This window comes from Ctenocephalides felis, unplaced genomic scaffold (assembly GCF_003426905.1).
Source record: "Ctenocephalides felis isolate EL2017-DRISC unplaced genomic scaffold, ASM342690v1 CF-g0.4_SCAFFOLD_01886, whole genome shotgun sequence".
NCBI classification, from domain to species: Eukaryota; Metazoa; Arthropoda; class Insecta; order Siphonaptera; family Pulicidae; genus Ctenocephalides; species Ctenocephalides felis.
In genome coordinates, this window is record NW_020538040.1 from 60071406 (window position 1) to 60093666 (window position 22261).

General features: G+C 30.2%; 1 protein-coding gene across 1 annotated transcript in view; it reads left to right on the top strand.

The window, feature by feature from the left end:
- LOC113377953 overlaps positions 1–22261 on the top strand; it is a 191741-nt gene that overhangs the window by 112505 nt on the left and 56975 nt on the right. Inside the window, exon 2 of the mRNA XM_026618421.1 lies at positions 19276–20414. Coding sequence (XP_026474206.1) covers positions 19276–20414 — 1139 coding nt within the window. The remainder of the gene's footprint in view (positions 1–19275; positions 20415–22261) is intronic.

The window sequence follows — 22261 nt, forward strand, 5'->3', positions numbered from 1 at the left end:
TTGAACAGCAATTAGAACCTTACGTTCTATGAGCAGTTGGGCTGAAACTTCTCCTTCCTTCGTATTTTTTTAAATGGTAATCCAATGGCTAATCCGTCCATATTTGATGATTTTGTTATTAGAATCAATCTTAATTTTAATTAAGTTTAGGGCTAACATTTTATTGGTGCAGCAATGCCGGGCAAGGGCTATTTTCACTTGGAAACATATTGCTATCTATATTTTCAAGTGAAAATCGTTGTTACTGCTGCGGGACAACAGGCTGCTCGAAGTATCGAACCCGGGACCTCTGAAACAAGTCCCGTCGCTCTTAACCGCTTACCTACGGGCCCAACAATGAGTAGTGAATAGAAAATATGTATTTTGATCAATTAATATTGACATTCAAATTAAATTGCAAATATGATTGTTGATCTTGTTTTAGTAGTTGCTAAACTATTTGAACTTAATGACCATTTACAAAGAATAGTTAAACACAACGGCCCTTTGTTACATATTTACACATGTGTAAATTCCACCATAAGGTTAGAAATACACGGCTGTTTAATCTGTTAAACAGACTAAACAGACTTAGAAAATACAACGTGCGTCAAGCGTAAACAGACATTGGACACCGTAGTCCTTATTCCAAGCATTTAGTAAACACATTCACAACCTTTTCTTGGTATTGAATTGCAGTTCTTGGATTACTGCCTCGAGTCCTCGCGTTATTGGCGCACATGGCGAACGTCGCCTCGGACATTGAAAATAGGGATGAGTCCACACATGTAATTCAAGTTGTTATTCAATTTGTTATTCAATTTGACTTTCAACAATATGAAGATAATCACTTATTGTTAGTCATACACGATTATATTTTGCAGTATCGTCAGGGCAAGGGTACAAAGGTCGCCGACTGTCAGTAGCACCATATTCATCACATTTAACTAAACCTCTATGGATTTTTTCAGTTCATGTATTCTATGATTTGGTAATGAAAACAATGAGTAAAAATTGTGAAAAATATATGGGAAAGGGAAAGCATTAAAATCGGTTATTAGTAGATACACCCAGTGGAGCATCTACTAGGAGTATTATACCCAATAGACAGAAAAAGCTGGTTTGTTTATGAACCTGAAAAAACTAAATTAAGTGAAAAGTAAATGTTTAACTATCAACATTTGGCAACAATTACGTAAGGTTTAATTTTACTCCTGGCTAATGATACCCAATCTACATTTTTTTTGTTAGAAGATTTGTAATAATGCTAAACCTCATTTCTAGAATTTATTTTACAACTATTAAATCGTCTTTTATCTATACTATCTAGATATACTGTAGCAGTCTTAAAGAGAGCAAAGAAATTTGAAAAGGCTTTCAATTGTCAGCTAAAATAGGGTCTTCACAAGCTCAACCATTTTGCAACCACAAATTAAATGCGTAATTATGCTATAATATATGCACATCTTTATAAAAAATATATTTATAAATATTGCATATGACTGTTTATTATAGATATAGTAAATAGATATGTTAATAGTTTTCCTTTCCTGGACTTTGAAATTGTAGACCTCCTGAAAGTTGTTATGAACCCCTGGGGGTCCGTGTGGACCACTTTGGAAATCACTTATCTAGAGCTTAGGATTTATACATTCTGATTGTAGTTTTCTCTATCAAATCAAATTCAATATAAAATTAGTTATGTCTGGCATTGGACCTTAAATTGCTGATTTTTTTCTGCTGGATATTTTGAAAACATAGATTTAAATTATTTTTTTTAACTTTTTAGAAAATTCTATTTTTAAAAGTTTTTAAAGTTTTAATTTATTGGAAATTTTAAAAATGTGATCAATAGTCAGCAATAATAAAAATCAGTTGCTTTAGTAAAAGATTTATAAATAAAAACTTTTCACTAAAAGTTTGTTTCATTCAGTTATGAACTCTAATGTATCAAATTTAGAATAAAAAACGTTTGATTTTGATATCGGCATTTAATTTTTGAGGGCTTCAATTATATAGAGTCATCAACCACCCTAATGAACAGTTGTAGAGTTACCATTAATTTTCGCCGCCTTTTTATTTATTTATTTTTTCCTCTTTTAGACTTAACAGAACTAAACTCCTTGAATTAACTGAATGGTTAATATTAGTTATATTATACATTGTTAGATTTTAGTTCATTAGTTTGTATTTTTTTTGTAAGTTATAACTTATATTATAGCTATAGTATGTTATTCATGATTTTTTCCTCGACTAAAGGTAGCCTTTACTAATAGCCATTTTAATTAATCGTATTACCCTAATAACTAAATGTCTAATACAAAACAGATTGTAATTGACATTGGAAATAAAAAAGGTTTGATTGTATTCTTGTTTTCTCCGAATTCAATGCATTATCTAAATTGGGAGTACGAAGTTTATTCCTTTATTATATAGAGAAGCTTTTTTAGTAGTTAGTACATCATTTTTACCATATCATTCAGTTACAGTTACAAATATTTGCCTTCAAAAAGTTTCAGATACCATTTTCAAAGCAATTTCACGAGTAAAAACATGAAGTCTAGACATCCAGATTCCTTTAGGCAGCGTAATTAAAACGATATCGAATAATTTTCTATTAATGTGTTTAATGATGCCTGTCATTCGTTAATTGCATAATGACAATGTGTATTGAGAACATTATAGGTCGAAAGAAATGCGAGATTAAAACACATGATGTCATTGTAGTGTTATTGCTAATAGTTTTTGTTATTTTACGCGTAGGCATATGAAGTTGTTAGCAAGTAGGTTCTTCTGAACTTGTACTACTAGCCTCTTTGCATGCACGTGATCATTTACATTAGCATGTGCATCTATAATTTTACGACCGATTGCATTCATCATATTGTTAGAGGATTTTATTGAGTACGAAACAGTTTGAATCAATAACGAAGATTCATTCGAGTTCTGTGATTGAAATATATCTACATATAATCAGGGAGTACAAGAGAACAATTTTACAATCAGTGCACAAGTTAAAGTAAATAGTTTGTTTTAAATATTTTTGATATGGACATTAACATTAACATTAACATTAATTTGGTTTTGATAAACTGTTATGGCACGAAGATAATTTTGCATAATCATTTGAAGAATCGAGTCATCATCAAATTTTTTCTCTATATAGTTAATAAAATGCTAATTCAACATTGACGCAGAGCTAAATAATTTATAATATATCATACAATATAACATGATATTACAATTTTTTTAATAAAAGAAAACTGAACCTCATAGTCCTATAAGCTCCTTGTAGGTGATATCTAACGACATGGCTTTTTAGAAGATAAGCCAATGGTTGGTCTATCCCTATTTGATGAATTCATTTGTAGAATTTCTCTACTGATGAATACTGATGAATTTTATATTACAATTTAATGAATATTATAAAAAAAACAGATACAGTGCCCTATGCGAAAATATGAGCTTTCATAAAGCAAATTATAACTTTAACCCTTTCCACTCGCGAATTTCGAGATTTATATAAATTTTGCCGCCGGAGAGGCGGCATCCGAGTGGAAATGGTTAATATACAAATGATAATATTTTTAATGTGTATTGTTGAATCTAAATCTTTTATTGGAATGTCTAATTAAATGAAGCTTGAGTTGATTTTATTTTATTTTAACTATATTTATTTACATTACAAATCGAAAATGATTTTTTTTTATGTATCTTTACCTTTCAAAGGTTTCTGAACATTCTGGCATATCTTAAAAAATGGATGCATGTGTGTGTGCGTGTATTCATGTATATGTATGTATGTATGTGTGGATACAAGTTTTCTTCGACGATTTCGGAAACACGGATCAACCGATTTGATTGATTAAAACACATTATATCCCTATTGATAAGGAGACGTGCTGACCAATTTGCCTTAAGGCACTATGCACCGCTAATTAATATTATATTTTAATATAACAATTCAACTGTAATAAGCCAAAGAAATAACGAATCTCTTTTTCGTATGAATTATAATTAAAGAATTCCGTCTTGCATGCAGATTGATCGTTTGATTAGAATATATCTCATTTTAAAGAATGTGCATCAGCAGCAGGTTAACTTATCTGAACTGACTTTCGAAATAAAAATGTTATAAACTCGAAGTATTATACATAATTTTTTAACGATATTGTTTTATGATATTGTTTTTGTCATTATTATTAATTAATTAATAACATGCATCTAAACTCAGAGACAAACTTAACAGCCATCCAAATTTCCTGGTCAATTACTTACTGACCAAAAACTACAATAGAAAATTAAAAAGAAAATTGCCGCTTGATCTAAGAAATAAATCAACATAGATTTTTGAATAGAACTACATTTACATCTTATTTTAATAAAATCTTAATAAAATACATTTTAGTTTTATATTACAATCATTAGAATATTGTTATAAGCGATTTAATCAACTATTGAGTTGTTTTATCAACATGTCATTATTGTAATACAATGCCTTTTGTACAACTGACAATTGTGAATTATCAAATTTGCTAAACATACTAATCTGGACAGATGTGAATACATACAATAATAAAAAAAATTATAACTAATCACCCATGAGTACAACAATTCGCTGCATACATCAGGCTTGCTTGAAAAGTCTAGACAACACTGTTTTTTTATATCAGAAAATTTTAGATAACACTAATTACTGATTCCTGTTTTTTATCGAGATTTTAAACTTGCTAAAATTTAGTTAGTTCAGTTTAGAACTTAGTTTATTTTATGATGAGCTATGGGCTGCAATCAGAAATTTTAGGTTCGAACATCTCGGACAGCCTGATGTCAAGCAGTATTGGTGATAATATATTAAAACATAGATAGCAATATGTTACCTATTATAAATATCTTTTTCCCGAAACTTAATGAAAAAATCATTAGTACTTCACAAATTGCAACAATAAATTCATAATGCAGAGATAGGATAACAATTATAAAGAAGTCAGAATAACTGCTCATAGGACTCGTTAATGTTTGATAGCTGTTTAACTCTTTTCATTCGGATGCCGCCGGAGTTCGCGAGTGGAAAGGGTTAAGATATATAAAAATAAAGTTTATTTTAGATGTGGTTTATGTAACTTTCCATTCGATGTCCTAATTTTTGTAATTTTCTACACGAATTACATCCATCATTTATCCATTATCCATTATCCATCGCTCGTATATTTTTGCTGCTACTACTCTTCTGCTCAGATATCGTCGTTTCAAGTGTCATTGTCTATCGAAGAACAATAGAATAATAATTGATTGCATTATATGCGTTCTTAGTGATTCACCAGATGCACTTTTCAATGCCATACCACGAATCTTTCGCACGTTCATTTCAATCGGGACGAACATCTTCACGCATTATTTTGCATATCGTTTCCTTTAACTAATTGTATTTATAAATAATAAATTTGCGGAGTGAACGTTCTATTGTTATACAAAATCAGTTATTTTCTCACGGGTGTTAGCCTACAAGATTTATTACATACATTTATACATAGTTATATATATAACTTTGATATTTATTTGTTATATATTATCATAAGATTTATTCTGTTAACTTTTACACTGATGATGAGACGAATCACGACATCGAAAATTTTGTATTTCATCAAAAATAAATTAAATAAATATTCAAAATCTGCTGATGAATATTTCTGACAAAATACCAGATCAAGGTTATATACAGTGTTAACACTGTAAAAAAATGTACTAATAAGTTTATATTTTGCATTGGTTGAATAATGTAGCTATTATTTCGTAAAATTCGTTTAAGTTTTAAAATTAATTAAATTAATTAAATTTTTTTAAAAGAAAAAATTGTCCCCTGGCCGTCCTATTTGTGTATACAAAAAGGACATGGACAATTTTTGCAAAAACAGCAAAAAATACACATTTCTACCATGATGAATTAACGGAAGCCTCATTTAAAATAGTCAGATACTTACTCGTTTGATATATGTTATTTATCGTGATATAATAGGTTTGCTTTTCTCAATATAATTGCTCAAAGTCAAATTAAACCATTGTGCCACGCCCTACTCTATAGGATTATTATCTCCAAAACACATCTGAAGCTTCGGCTTGTATACAAAAAAAACTTGCATGAAGCACAAATTAACCCTTTCCACTCGTGATATGTAGAATTAATACGCATTTTGCCGCAGGACCGGCGGAATCCAAAGGATTAAAATATGCACAACATTATAATATTTTTCTGGAACATAAGATTTTTTTTAAAATAAATTTGTATTCAAAAAATTTATGTTTGATTGTGAAAGATTGGCAACTGATGATTCTCTATGTTTCACTAAGGGGGCGTCTATTAATCACGTGAGCGAGTTTTTAAGGATTTTTGGACCCCCCTTTCCTCTTGGTGATACATGGTGATATTCAAAATTAACCCCCCTACCCCACCAAACATCAAGTGTATTTTTAGTTACGTTATAAAACTGTAAAATTTTTGCATTTTTTTTAATGTTAATTTAAAAAAAAAAATCAGTTAAAAAATAAATACACGTGATATCTTACTATACCTCTCCCTCTCCCTCTCCCTTCCCACGTGTATTTCGTGATTTTTTGTGAAATCCCCCCTCCCCCTAAAAACCTCACGTGATTAACCGACGCCCCCTAATATAAAATAATTGCTTATTTTTTGTCAATCATGATGATTTGTGATTATTTCATATTGTAGCGACTTAGCAAAATTAAGTTTCATCCTTCTCAAGAATAGGAAAAAACTAATCTGTGGGACAAATAAAATTAGACAACTACTATTACACAATTTGCAACTATAAAACACTATAAACAGAAGAAATTTACATATGAATACTAAAGCAGCAAAAGTTTGAGTTTGTTTAAATCATTAGGGTACAACCTCCTGAATATTACGATATAAGACAAGCCTCGACTTTTTGAATACAATGTTTTATTATCAGAATCAGCATGGAAGAGTTTGCAATTACGTGAAAACAATAGCATGATTAATAGCATTTATTTATAAAACAGTTACCGGCCGGAAAACATTAAGTGTTTGTTATTTAAGAGAAGTTTTGTTTGAATGTATAATATTTGCGCAGTTATTGCTCGATATGGCTGATGTTGATATTATGAATTACATCGATATCTTGAGATATTAATATTGATCGATGGTTGACAAAACATTCTAAATTCACGTGACTGTTATTTAATTAATTCCACCCACATGTAATGTGCAAGAAATGTATGTTATATGGTTTAGTATTGGTTTTTTCTTCACTCAAGCTACATTTTGAATGTTGCTATAATAAGTATAATATATTCAATGATGCGATGAAAAGGTAAAATTTAAACAGCGTAAATCATTTATTTACTGATAGATTCAGAATTTGTATGAATACTATTAACATTGGTATTGTAATATTAGTTTATTAAATTAGTTGTTTTAATTTATCATATCTTACTTTTTTAAAAGCGATCAAAACTACGTATTCTAAGAGCTGCTTTTGCTTTGGTACAGCCTTTCTTAGCATTTTCTCGAAAGGGCGACCCAGCGGTCAACCACCCTACTTTTTTATTAGTAGACTATTTATCTTATATATAAAATTCTTCTGTACGGGTGTATGATTTGATACTTCTCCCAAACGGTTATTCGGATTTTGATAATTCTTTTTAAAATTTGTCAAAGGAAATTTTTAAGATTTAATGAACAATAAAACTATAGTAATATTGCAGAAGTAAATAGCAAAAATTACAAAAAAATACTTATAATTGTTTGACATTGAAAACATTTGTACTGTCATCTGCTGGAAATGTCAATTCACTTGAAATTTGAATTTTATGTTGAAGTTATGAGCTTAGAAAGTATTAGAATAAAATATACAAGAAAAATGTTATGTCTACATTATTTTAGCCGAAAAGCAGCTGAGATGTCAGAAATTAAATCAATATAAGATGCAGACATCCTATATGTTTGGCAGATGAAATTATATAATTCAGTTTAATAAAAACGCAATAAGTCCAAAATTGCCTATACATTATTTGTTTAGACTTATGCATGTCGCATTTTGGTTTATTTTACTAAATTATTTAATTTGTGGTTTTAAAAATTAAAATTCTAATTCTAGAGCAACTCATTTTACTCACTTCTAGAAAACATATATTATTATTAATTTTATTGTTCATGATAATAGTTGCCTAGAATAAATTATTAATCTCTCGTTTAGAAATGTTTTAAAAAACAGTCATTAAACTCTTATAAACATGTTCTAAGCAGAGTTAATTAGTAATTGTATTTTTTTTAATAATTATACATTTTACTATTAGTTGCTACGATAATGGAAATCAAGCAAATGATTCATATATGCGACAAATAAAAAAGCCATATTTAATTACCATATCATTTTACGTTTTTTAATTTACACATATATTTTTTCTAATTAAAAATAATTTTAATTGTGCTTTAGTGACACCTTGATAAAATCCTGATCATTATTAAATCTACAGCAACGTGTAGTATTGTTCTAAATGTTTTTTCATCAACTCGATAATGTTGTAAACAATTGAAAATAAAACCAGTTTTCTAACATTTTGCATAAGTTCAACTATATATAAATTAAATGAACTCATTGTTGTTAAGAATAGAGTATGACGCGACAACCTTGTGTAAAAGCTATTGTAATTATATTGTGCCATGCATCAACAATTACAAAAGACATTGTTTACATTAATTGGTATAATTTAAATTCTGATTTTGCATTAAAATTATAAAAAAACGATCAGGATAAGGTAAGGTACATTATGTGTCTCGATACTCTTTGAATATTACACATTTATTTACTTGAATTCTTTTTTATCGACTTATACAACATATTATCATCAATAAAAATGAGTAAACAAAAAACACAAAATTGTTTTAATGGTTTTTTGAATCATGATTTTATTGCCATTAATTTTTCCGGGTCTCATATCGAGAAGCAGTTATGTCAATTTTATTTTGAAAATACAGATTAAAGAAGTGAAATGATAGTAATACTTATCACATCTTCATATAGAGTTGAAGATTTTCTCTTTATTTGGACTATTATTATTATGTAGACAATATTTGAATCTAATATCTCTTACTTTTTTTTATGTAAAGTTATATGTAGAACAATTTTTCTTTATATAGATTGCGTAGCTCTAGTTTTTTAACGTCTATCGTACGGTGTCGTAGTAAATTATTACACCTATAAACATATTAAATGAACATTTTTACGATCGCATATAATCAAGTGGTTTTTTATTCAAATTATGTATAAATTTATTAATTAATAATATTACATTATTGACACTATATTATTAACTTTTTCCATATAGAGGACAAACTCACCTTGATTTTTATACTCGAGCGACAACTATAATGACTATAACTAATAATAACACACCGTTGAAACTGAAGTTTTCTATTTCTATGTAATTAAATAAAAAAAAATATCTTGAGGAAATATTTAATATACCAGTCAGTAAATAAGTGGATACAACAAATAATAATGATAAATACGCGTTTTAAATTTTATTGCACATTTATTTTGAATTTTCAGTGTAGTAATATCGCAGTATAAAATCAAATAAACAGCTATCTGACTAATTTATCATTATAGAAATGTGTTTTTTTGTTGTTTTTCCAAAAAATTTTCACCTTTTTTTGCCCCATAGGTTGGGTAAAATGGGATGGCCAGGGGGCAAACAGGCTCAATATCTTATTTTTAATTTCAAAAGGATTTTACGAAATAATAGCTACCTTATTCAACCAACGCAAAATATAAATTTTATTTATTTTTCGCAGTGACAACACTGTATATAACCTTGATTTAGTATTTTTTCAGAAATATTCATCAGCAGAGATGGTATAACTATCAATTTAATTTATCTCTTGTAAAATTGCTTTTCAACTTAATTTACTCCTTTATTTACCATTTTTCATTGTTTAAACCGTTGCAAGGATAAAGATTTAGTTGGTCCATTTTACCCCGCCCACGTGTAAGCGCTTATAGAGGTTATATAAGAAACTGATACAATTTTTTATAAAACAATCAACGTATACTTAAAAATCATATTAAAAAACCTCTTATTTCTAAACTTCTCATTTATTTCCTTAAAGCCTTATTTATTTTATTCTACGTTTCGCAGAAGTGGATGCTTCCTTCTTCGAGCACTTTTGAAACTAAACCTTTTTTTAAATTAAAATAAAATCTAATTGTACATTAAAAATTATATTTGAAAATATGTCAAGCTATAGATTTTTACTGTTGTGAGACATAGGTACATGATATATACGTTTCTATCATAAGATTACTAAGATTTTTTTCTAAAAATGTGTGGTAGTAAATTATTTCCAGAAATAATGCAATACGATCTCCAAAAATGTAAAATCTTTATCTATTTGAAAAAATTTAAAATTATTACTCATTTCCTGTATTTAGTATTGTAATATGTCATATTTGCGGAAATGAGTACTCGTCAATGAAATGCGTTCGCTCTTTAGTACTTGTAGATAAAGCTTGGACGCATTTAAGTGTGAAAAAGATACAGCACCTCGTATATTAGTAATATTTACTATTAGACGATAAGAAAGATTAAGGGAAAGGTGCGTCCTTTGTATTTTCGTCCGATCTGATTTATATTTTAAATTGCCTCACCAGCAATTCAAATCTTTGGAGTTTGGTAATGTATGCTAATGTGACGTGTTGACGAATTGCTTCTTCCGCTTCTATCAGGATTGTGTTTATTGTTTGGAGTGAATAATCATTTGATCTCATAAATAAATGATAATATAGGGACTGATTAACTTTAATCGCATGCTAGAAATAAGTTTCAACTTTTTCGTAATCTTAATAAACGACTTCGTTTATTATAATGTGATGTACTGTGTAATTTCACTTTCACTTCCTGAAAAATTTAAATTGCTGATTACTTAAGAATATATTACCTACTCATGAATTTAAATTTAAAGATCATATTAAACAATATTGATAATTCGAATTTAAATACATTGACTCATAGAATCCTGAAAATAATCTGTATTGATATAGTGGTAATCTATCAAGTTTAATTCTATTCTTAGAAATATTGAAAATTTACTTTTATATTTGGAGTGAATCAATAGCATTTTATCAATCATCATTCATTCGTTTTACTTTTATAATATCTCTGTTTCAAGATCTATTAAAAACATTTTATTAGTATTGATGGAGTATATACGTTTTTTTAAATTTTATTCTACTAAAATTGTAAGGAGTCTGGCAAAAGTCATTAATTTTAGAGTATCTCATACTGAAGATTTTTTGGTTCTGAGTCGTTGTTGAACGATTGTTTCGAACATGGTTATAAAATAAAGGAAGTTACGCTTTCTATTATGATTAACAAATTATTTACAATCCTTGTCCTTAATGAGATATGGTTTTCCAAAAATTACATTAAGTATTATTTGTATTTTTTATTCCTATTTTATCCAATAAATTAGTGCTAGGCAAGAATTAGAATGTGTTAATGTTATAATTGTAAACAAGTTAATATAAAATTTGTATATGATTTTTTTGTAGTATAAAATTCATTGTATTGCTACAATAACACTGCCGAAATAATATATCTAGCATTACCATTGTTGTAAATTATGCTTATTATAATGATGAATCATTTTGAATTAATTAATTTTTGAACTAATCAGAGAAAGAACTCATACAACTGAAAAACATTTTGACTACAATTTTTGACGATATTTGAGACGCGCAGTAAGTAATAGATTTATGTTATCACGTAAATTCAAATTTTCCAATGTTTTATTGATCCAAGTTTTAAAGACGCAGCTTGGAAGCATACAACTAAATCTCTCTTGGAAATGCAAAATACGGCATTTATATTCAATTTCCAAAACCGTTTAACATTGCACTGCCAATCCGCGAAACCATCCGCAGTGTATGTCAGCAACATAACAAGATTTATTCAACATGCACTAAAATTCCAAAGTTTATACGACTACAAACATAAACACGAAATATATTTTTATTATCCGATTGTAAAGAATTAAGAAAGCAATGAGATTCAAGATGTTATGAAGGAAATATAACGGCCACTAATTAGTCCCAAGCAGTGCTGTATATACGCGTAATATAATTAACAGTATATGCTACTCATGTCCGGTTGAATAAATGGAGATTATATCAATAAAGAATTCGTTACAATTAACAAGGTTACAATTACATATGATTACCTCAATTATAATAATTAATATGTCATTGTCACTAATGCATAAATATAACAATTTTATATAACATCATAAAAATAAATTTTTCTCTTGTTTATGGGAATTCAATCCAAATCTCATTATAAATGCTTCCATATTTACTGAATTTTTTTTATCATTTTCAACCATCGCGTAAATTTTGACAACCACCCTTATCAATTCATAATGATTTGATTGGCAAACATTCTAATTTAACCCTTTTGCTGATTGTGAGTGAGAGTGTTTTCCGAAGAAATGACACTGCTTTTCGAAATATCAAGTCGCTCAAGTATCAATCACACAAAATATTTTCAAATTTTTCAATCATTATCAATAAAGTATTTACAAATTGAAAATAACACTTTTAAATAACTAAAAACCACAATAACAAATTGTAATTCTCAATAATTCAATTCAGAATGATAAATATTAAAGCAAAATCTGTATGTCATCTATAGGCGACCATCATGGCAAGAGGGTTAAAAAATTTTGAACCGAACGAGCTGAAATAATAATAAGATTTATGAGATATGATACTCTTCCTTAACTACATGGCTTTTCCCAAGGCAAATATATTATAAAATTAGTGGGGTGCATGGCATCGTGCCTTAAGGCAAATTGCTGGAACTTCCCGTACCGTAATCAAAAATTTTGGTACGGAACTCAAAAAAAATTACACAAAATGTGTACACATTATTAAAATCTCTATAAAATATCTAATAATTTGATGTACATATGTCCAATAAACATTTTTGACCGTCAAATGACACTTTTTTAACTTATTTTTATTGAGAGTCCATAACTGCTGGACCTGCCTTCCCAAAAATTTAATCAGTTCTTCATCTTGCCAATGCAAGTAAAATGTTTTTTGAATTATTAAAATCTATCGTATCTTCGGAACGGCTAGACCTGCCTTCGGGAAAAACTAATCAGCACGTCTCCTTTTTAATACGAACCGAATGTTTTTTGAATTATTCAAATCCGTGTTCCCGAAATCGTCGACGAAAGTTTGTATCCGCACATACACACATAAATACACCAATTTTTTCTAAGGTATGCCAAAATGTTCAGAAACCTTTGAAACGTAAAGATATATAAAACAATTCATTTTAGATTTTTTTGCGATTCCTATAACTTGCCCTAGGGGAAGTTAAAAATAAAAAAAATATTGGAAGGCAACCCAATGGTTATCCTTCTTCTGATAATGATATAATATATCTTAACCAAGTTCAGCAATGCCGGGAAGGAATATATTCATTTGCAAACTATTCTTATGGTTTATATCAGGTTGTCGAAATCGCGGATTTGAACATGTGACCATGTGATGGGAAAGACGGTGTTTTAAAGTATGTTTTCAAAATTCCATTCCGATTGCACGTTAAACTCATCGTTCTTTTATTATTGCTTCCTACTAAACAAAAAAGATAACTTCTTACAGGTTTGACATGTGGCATATCAATGACAAGCAGTCGATGGTTCTGATGTCGCATAGCGCAGTGTTTTAAGACATATATATGCATTTTTTTGTCATTTTGCATCCGCATTATTTATTACGTCTGTAATTTGTGCGAAGAGATAATACGTGAATGTCTAACGGAAAAAAAGTAGCGGTATAGTAGCCGCTAATACTGTTTTGCACTACGGCCGACTTATTACTTGATATCGCACCGAGTACAGTTCCGCGAGCGGTGCATTTCTGATACGTATCAAGATAATATCAACGGTTTTTTGTCGAGGGATTGTATAAATACTATGAAATCATAAATAGTAAAAACGACTACTATTGTAAGCTGTTAAAGCTGATGTATGTTTCTAGGTGACAGAAGTAATCGAATCTTATAAGGAAACGGTTGACAGATTGCCTGACGGGGATAGATAGGTGGGCAGCTACTACCTATCAGCTATTTAGTCTGTATAGATTTGATACTTTGCATATTAAATCCTTTTCAAATACTATTTTTAATTAATTCGGTAACAAAAAGTTACATTTGCAAATGCCTGTAGAAACTTCATTCTCAACTACTTACCCTACTAATAGTTAAGGCTGTCTTTAGCATTTGAGATTATTGATGAACACAAGACACAACATATAGAGAGTACATAGAATCGTATAACTTTAATGTGAGCTCCATAGAGTTGGGATATACTCGTATATAGGTGTTGGCATACAGAGACAAATATAGGGGAAAGACCCGTAACGCCGGACGGCACCAAGCACAGGACACTCTATTTAACACGTATTATTTAAGCGATTATAAATCTTTTCATTTCAAAATACAAGTGAAAGGGGCATGGGGGGCACACAAGTACAGGATCACGCGCCAAGCCTCGCCTGTAATGCATACGGCCACGGCGAGGGCAACCCTTTCCTGTTTCAGGAGCAAAATCACGGCGTCACCTAAATATCAATGAAAGTAATTCTAGCATATTTATGCATTTACATCTGAGTGGAATGCAAAGATACAAGTTTACTTTATTGTTATCCGTAAACTGGTAGAATATTATTAGATCTTTTAACCAATTTTAGTAGGTGCCATCAAATGAATGAATATGTCTGTCCTTTAGCACCGGACACTAAGTCGTCCGTTAGTGCCGGACAGTAAACATATTAATATTTTTTGTGAGAATTTACGTAATTTATTCCAATTATTTGATTTTGTTCTGTATGAGTGCTAACGGTTACTAAAAGCTTATGGTGAATGCACCAGCTGAGACCATCGCTGTGGCCCAGCCAAAAGGGTGAATGAATAGTGACTTTTTTTGTAATATCTAAGAATATTCGTCAAAGACACATGTACAGGCATTCCAGAGTGTGGAGATGGCTACATATGTGATCAATGCAGGTTATTTTGAAATGTCCGGTACTAGGTGCCACTGTTTAAAATTATATTTTTTATACCAAAGTTTGATTGATAGTATTAATTATTTTTTAGCAAAGATTGCGGTTTTGTTAATTTAGTTTAATTTCTAACTTTGTTATCTCACATAAATATATTTTTTTATTTATTTATAAATAACCTTAGGTGTCCGTCACTAGGGGACTTTCCCCTAAGCGTGTTGCCTTAACACAGAGACATAAGGATTTTGGCATAACATAATGTTTGCAAGTTTATTGATAATGCATTTAGCCACCTACAACATTTCTTTTTATTTTATATCCTACATGATCGTTATATATCATATTCTATGTTTTCTATTGAAATCTGTACTAGTTCTATTTTTGATTTGGTGATTTCATCTTTCTTCTAAATCTATCATCTTGTGGTTTTTTCTTCTTACTTCTTTTTCTATTCAATTACTATTAACAACTTTATTCTTCAAGTACAAATCACGTCAAATTAACCAATTCAAGTCACATTCAATTTAAGTCTATATCAATTGTTATATTTATATAGAGTACTCCACCGGGTCCTTCGATTTGAGTACCTTCATATCTGCAGGTCGAGTGTTCATTGGTTTAGTAAAGGATATAGTAACTTTTTTTCCTTAGCTTAACAAATGTTAAATAAAATGAATAATTTCATCTTCTTCAAAATAAAAGTAGTAGAAAAGATGATCTTTTACATAAAACTACGCTCATTTTATATGAGAATTTGCTGAGTTGAGAAATGAGTGCAAATATTTTCATTTTTTTAAATAAAATGACAATAACGATAAAAATTGCGCTTTTCTGTAGAAAATAAATTCATGAGTAATTAACGCGTTAATATGCTTGTTCTTCCTGTTGATTTTTATCATTCAATCATATTTATTGATAATCAATATTCAGCATTCAGTAGCATAATAGGACTATTAATAAAGCTGACTATGTTATTTATGTTGATTCCTATAATCGTAGATTCAATAACCGTAAATAAGAAGTCACCGTGCCTTAACCTCTTACGGCAGCTTGTTCGCGATGGCATCTCGTTCATATTAATCGACTGCTTATTGATTCAATGGACATCCTTCCTAGATAAAGTACTCTTAAATCATTGGTCAGAGTTAATCAACTATTACTCCAAACAGATAAATTGATTATAGTCACGTTATTACGCGTAAGTTACAGATAGCGCATTACTATTAAGGGAACACATTGCATGCTGCGATGACTTCCAGCGGTTATTGGCCCCGCATCGAAAACAGAAAGAGTTGGTCAACATTTTGCTCGAATTGATTTATTTATACCTTGTCATTAAAGTTTTTACATACCCTATGTACGTATTTTGACTTTTTATTTGCATGTCCCTTTGCCGATCATCCTGTCATAGTCTTTTTTGCACACATATAGAACGCCATTTAGTTCCTTTTGCTTACAGAGTATATGTGTGAATAGGACTTATTTAACCCTTTCGACTCGGATGTCGAGATCCGGCGACAAAATTCATATAAATCTCGGAATTCGCGAGTGGAAAGTGTTAAAGTTTTACCTTCTATATCTAAAGGAAGTGATGATCTATTCACATAACATCCCCATAATTTTCCAAAATGTAATGTGAAAATTATATTTATTTCACGTATTATTAGATTACCAATTAAATTGCTGTAATTTTGTTAAATTTACATCATATACCCACAAATGCAATACATACAATACGTATAATTGAATCACAATATATTATTAACAACTTGCCTTATAGAATAAAATGTTAACTATATTTTCTTCCTTCTTTTTTTCTTTAGATTTTTATAAATAAATATTTTCTCTAAGCATCTGTATCTATCTGCAATATTCTATTTAATAATAGTCAAAAGTAAATTAAGAGCTTATCCCAACGTTTTTACATAAAGAAATTCATTTTCTTTTTAATTGAACATTTAATAATCAAATTGTATATGCTTATTCAAAGAGGCTTATAAAATTGAAAAATTTGATTATTATTGCAATAAATATAGTTCAATTATATTTAATCAGGGGATTAGTTTGATTATTCCTAAAATCATTATCAAATCTTAAAATAATTTTCAAATTATTTACATTTCTAGTATAGTGTGAATTTATACTAAGTTTTGAGAAAATATCTACAAAATACAGAAATATTTGTATATTCTACAAAAAGTTGTATAATGATTTATATGTATACTATTTCAAAAACATATTGCTAAGTTACTGAATATATTAACCCTTTCGACTCGGATGCTGTTGTACCAGCGGCAAAATGCGTTATATCATTACAATGTGCGATTGGAAAGAGTTAATAATAATAAAAATGAAGATTATGTTGAATGACATAATCTTCATACATAATCTTGCTGACATACAAGTTGAATATTACAATCATGTAAAATCAAAATTGAAAAGGCTTACTACTGAGTAACCATTTACATCTAATGTTTAATTTGTCATATATCATCAAAATTACTGAATGTCTTCCTTTTTGCAAAGACAGATTGTAATTCAATAAAGAGAATAAAAAAAAATAAAAAAAACAATCATGTAAAAACGAATGGTTGGTGATAATGAATTTAAAATTGTAATAAGTAATTATTAAAATTTTGGGCTAGAACGAATGGACCTAAATCAGAGGTCCCGACTTTGATCGAGCAGCCTGAAGTCTCCTGAGTAGAGACTTTGGTTTTAATTTGGTAATATGTATAGATAGATAGTAATATGTTTCCAAGTAAAAATAGCCCATACCCGGAATTGTTTTGTTAATAATAAGTCATCACTATTACAGATATTGTAAAAATCAAATATTGATCACATAGAGCTGTTGTAACTATTTGGTTTGCCATCTATAATAAAAAGCTACGTAGTTAGTCTGATCGCGGTTTAAATATATAATTTAAAAAAAAATTGGAAACCGGTAAAATAAAATAATAAAAAAATAGTCAAATGTAAGTTGAGAAAAATATTGTCGAACTCGCCTCCCATAACCATATAATACTCGCATAGTCTGTGGTAATGTTGATATTATTATTCTGCGAACGCCCCGCGTAGGATGTTTCTACAATTGTTTTTGTGACCGGAGTGTAAGGCGACGGTAATGTGTTCATCACTCTTTCGTCTTGAAGCTAACTATATAATACGAGGCATTTATTCTCACGCATTTGAAATAGATACATACCGTATGCGTACCTTGGCATTGTCACATGTTGTGGGACTGTTCATCATTGTTGAATGTTATTACGAATGCTTATTTTATGCTCCATTTGACATTCAAACACATGAAAAATATTGAAAACGCACTGTTATGTTCTTTCTTTCATCTTATCTGTCCGAGATTGTATTTACAATGAATAATTACCTCAAGGAAGACAAAGTATAATGATGAATTGCATGCACATGTAGTCATCGTTGGATCGGATTCAGATTGAGATTTATTTGCTAATGTAATTGCTTAGCTTACAATCTTTATCTTTTTAATATTTTTTTTTTGAATATTCTGTACTCTACATCTTTCAACCAACTACTTACCTAGCAATATTATATTCAATCAATTGACCAGCAATATTATATTTATAAACATATTACAAATAATAATTGATGCAAAGTATACGTTTATACATATCTAAACTTATGTTTCGTTACTTTTCAAAAGAAATATAATTTTAAGTGTAAAAATGAACTTGAATAAAATTTTATTTTTAAGAAATAATTTGAGTAATCTATACCATACAGTAGTGAAACAAATTATACTCGTAACTATTGCAATGTAAAACGGTTCATTACATGCTAAATGATGATCATTTTGATAGGTGCGCGATAATGAAATTTCTACTGGCATTGAAAAACATCTAAAGTATGTAAGTGTGTAATAAAATATACAATGCCAAACTTGTATAATAAATATCGCTGTATAATAATTTTATAGTATTTCATCTAGTTTTTTTAAATACTTGTTTAATATATATATATATATATATATATATGTGTGTGTGTGTGTGTGTGTGTGTGTAATTATGACATTAATAATTATGCCACTGATTCAATTCTTATATTTATTTTTATATGCTATACCAAAATATTTAGGTATAATTTATTATTAATATGACATTAATACCGATTTGAATAAAAAAGTAATTTTTTTTTTCTCTTTCAGATATTAACATCTGCAACAGTAGTTTGTCTCAGAAATGGCGGCAACTACGTCGTCGCTGCGCTTCCTTCAAAGGAAGCTCTTCACACGACGGAAGTCCAGACCGGGGAAGCGATTCGCCTCTGTCTGGTCAAAGGTACACATTACTCGGAGACACTGGGATAAGTTTTGAAGACTCGCCTAAGAATTCCGAACGTCTTTACAACACAACCAAAGTTTATCATACATCATCCCTGCGACTTCCGCAAAAGACCGGCGTGCAGGACGTGCAGAAATTATTACGCAATAAGTTAAATCGCATTCACGCAGGTCTAAGAAAACGTCGAGCTATATCTGTTCAGGAAGTATTTGGAAATCCCGCAACGCCAGCTCCACAGCCCAGGTTTTATGTCCCAAGTCCTGTGTGTCCAAATGATGATTCTTTGGAATATCACAATGGAAATGGAAGTGGACCGTCTTCTTTACCTTTGTTTGCTTTGAGTTCAGCTGGATATACATCGACTCCACATATACGTCATCGTTCTCCAAATGTAACATTAGATGATTTGGATACACCAAAAAAACCGCCACCGATGGTTAGAAGAGGAAGCACACCAAATCAACAGAATAAATCCATTGAGAATCATTATAGAAGAATGAGCATCAACTCTCCAAGTGAATTCCACTCTAGTTCCGTAAACTATAGCACGTCAGTCGATAAAACCGAAACTACTCCTGTGATCAAAACAAATTCTAAAAGATGGTCTTTGATGGAAGCTACAAGCATTCGGCCACACTTCCGCATTGGCGACCGAGTACGTAACGACCGCGATGCAAAGATCTCAAACGATGCAGCACCAAAATCAATAAATAGCACTGAACTGAATTGTAAGACCAAAAAACACAGGGAGAGGACGAGATCTCATTCTCCGATGAAGCGGGATCCAGCAGCAAGAGACGCCCGAGTCAACCAAAGTTTGTTCGACAAGTTGAGGAATAGCGTAGGGAAGCACGGAAGTTTCAACGAAAGCAGGAAGACGCAGCAGCAAATGCAACGGGAGCAGTTGGCTATTAACAATAATGTTACGACCCAATCTGTGACCAAGTGTCCGTTGCCGGAAGTCCGGGACGTGACCACGACTGCACACCGGATGGTTAAGCAGGTACGTGCGTCGTGTGCGTGAGCGTATTTTATTTAAAAAAAAGCACATGGGAAACGTATAAAATGTGATTTTACATAATACCTCGCGCGGCTCATGCGGATTATATGACCCTTCGTGATTTTGAAACCTAATTTTGCTTTATAGATACCACTTTTAGCAAAACATCATATTATATTTCATTCGTTCTCTAGATTTAGGTACTTCTACGTTACACACTTTTGCGAATCATTTTTTGTGCAGAAATATAAAACAAAACTAGTGGGGTATATGGCATCGTGCCTTAAGGCAAATTGCTTGAACGTCCCGTACCGTAACGGAATGATCGAGGAATATTAAATGTTTTCAAATAGACTATTATAAATATTGTATGTAACATTGTCTAATATATATATAAGAATTATATAAACTGAATTGCTAAGTTAAACAAATTTGTTTAAAGTACATTAGAACTTTAGTCAGAATTACGATTAAAATCTGAATTATTTTCGATATACAAAAAAAAATTGAAAAAAAAAAATTGAAAAAAAAATTTGGAACAATTTTTTTTTCCAAAATCAATTATTTTGTTAAAACAAGCAGAAAGTTCTTTGAATCATTCAAATCGGACGCTTAGTTCTCTCAAAAACTGCTATTTTTTGCACATTTAGCTCTGTATCTTCAAAATGGCTAGGCCTGCCTTTGCCAAAAACTAATAACCACTTCTCCCAATCATTACTAATTGAATATTTTTTAGATCATTCAAATCGGATGCTCCGTTCTCTCAAAAACTCGATTTTTATTTTCTGCACTCTTTGCTCTTTATCTTCGTAACTGCTGGACCTGCCTTTGCCAAAAAATAATCAGCACATCTCCTTATAAATAGGAATCGAATGTTTTTTGAACCATTCAAATCGGTTGATCCGTGCGCTCGAAAACGTGGACGAAATATTGTATCCATACATACATACACACACACATCCATTTTTTCTGAGGTATGCCAAAATGTTCAGAAACCTTCAAAACGTCGAGAAGTGTAAAAATTTTCAATTTCGATTTTCGGCTCATTACAATAACTTACACTACGAGAAGTTAACTAGAATTATACCTAATGTTAATTTATGTGTCAACAATAATTTGCGTCTTATTTTAATATGCACCTGCAATATATATACCTGATTAACACCAATGCACATATAATATTTGCATTATTTATAATGAGCATCTGTTGTAAAATGCCTTTTTAATAAACATCTGACATTTTTCAGACGTTTAATAATGCAATTATGGCAGATGGTTTCCGTGTTCAAGAAAGCAATTGGACTGCTCTCTTGTTATTAAATGTTAATGCCATTATTGCAAGACAACCATCATCATCAAATTTAATTTATTTTGATCTTTCCAGTCATATGAAAAAAATGCTTAAAAACTGTAACTCAATATATTCTGGGCTACTTTTTCTCATTAAGTATTTTCTACGTTTTTATTGATGTATTTTCATTTCATATTTTATACTAGATATGAATATCGTATTTTATTTTTTGTTTTTTACAACATATTACATTTTACATATTTTTAACTTCCCGTAGGGCAAGTTGTAGTAATCACAAAAAAATCGAAAATGAAAATTTTTATATGTCTGTACGTTTCAAAGGTTTCTGAATATTTTGGCATACCTTAGAAAAAATGGATGTTTATGTGTATGTGTGTGTGTATGTGCGTGTGTATGTGCGTGTGTGCGTGTGTGTATGTGTGTGCGGATACAAATTTTCGTCAACGAATTCGGGAACACCGATCAATCGATTTGAATAATTTAAAAAACATACGATTCGTATTGATAAGGAGACATGCTGATTACTTTTGGGGAAGGC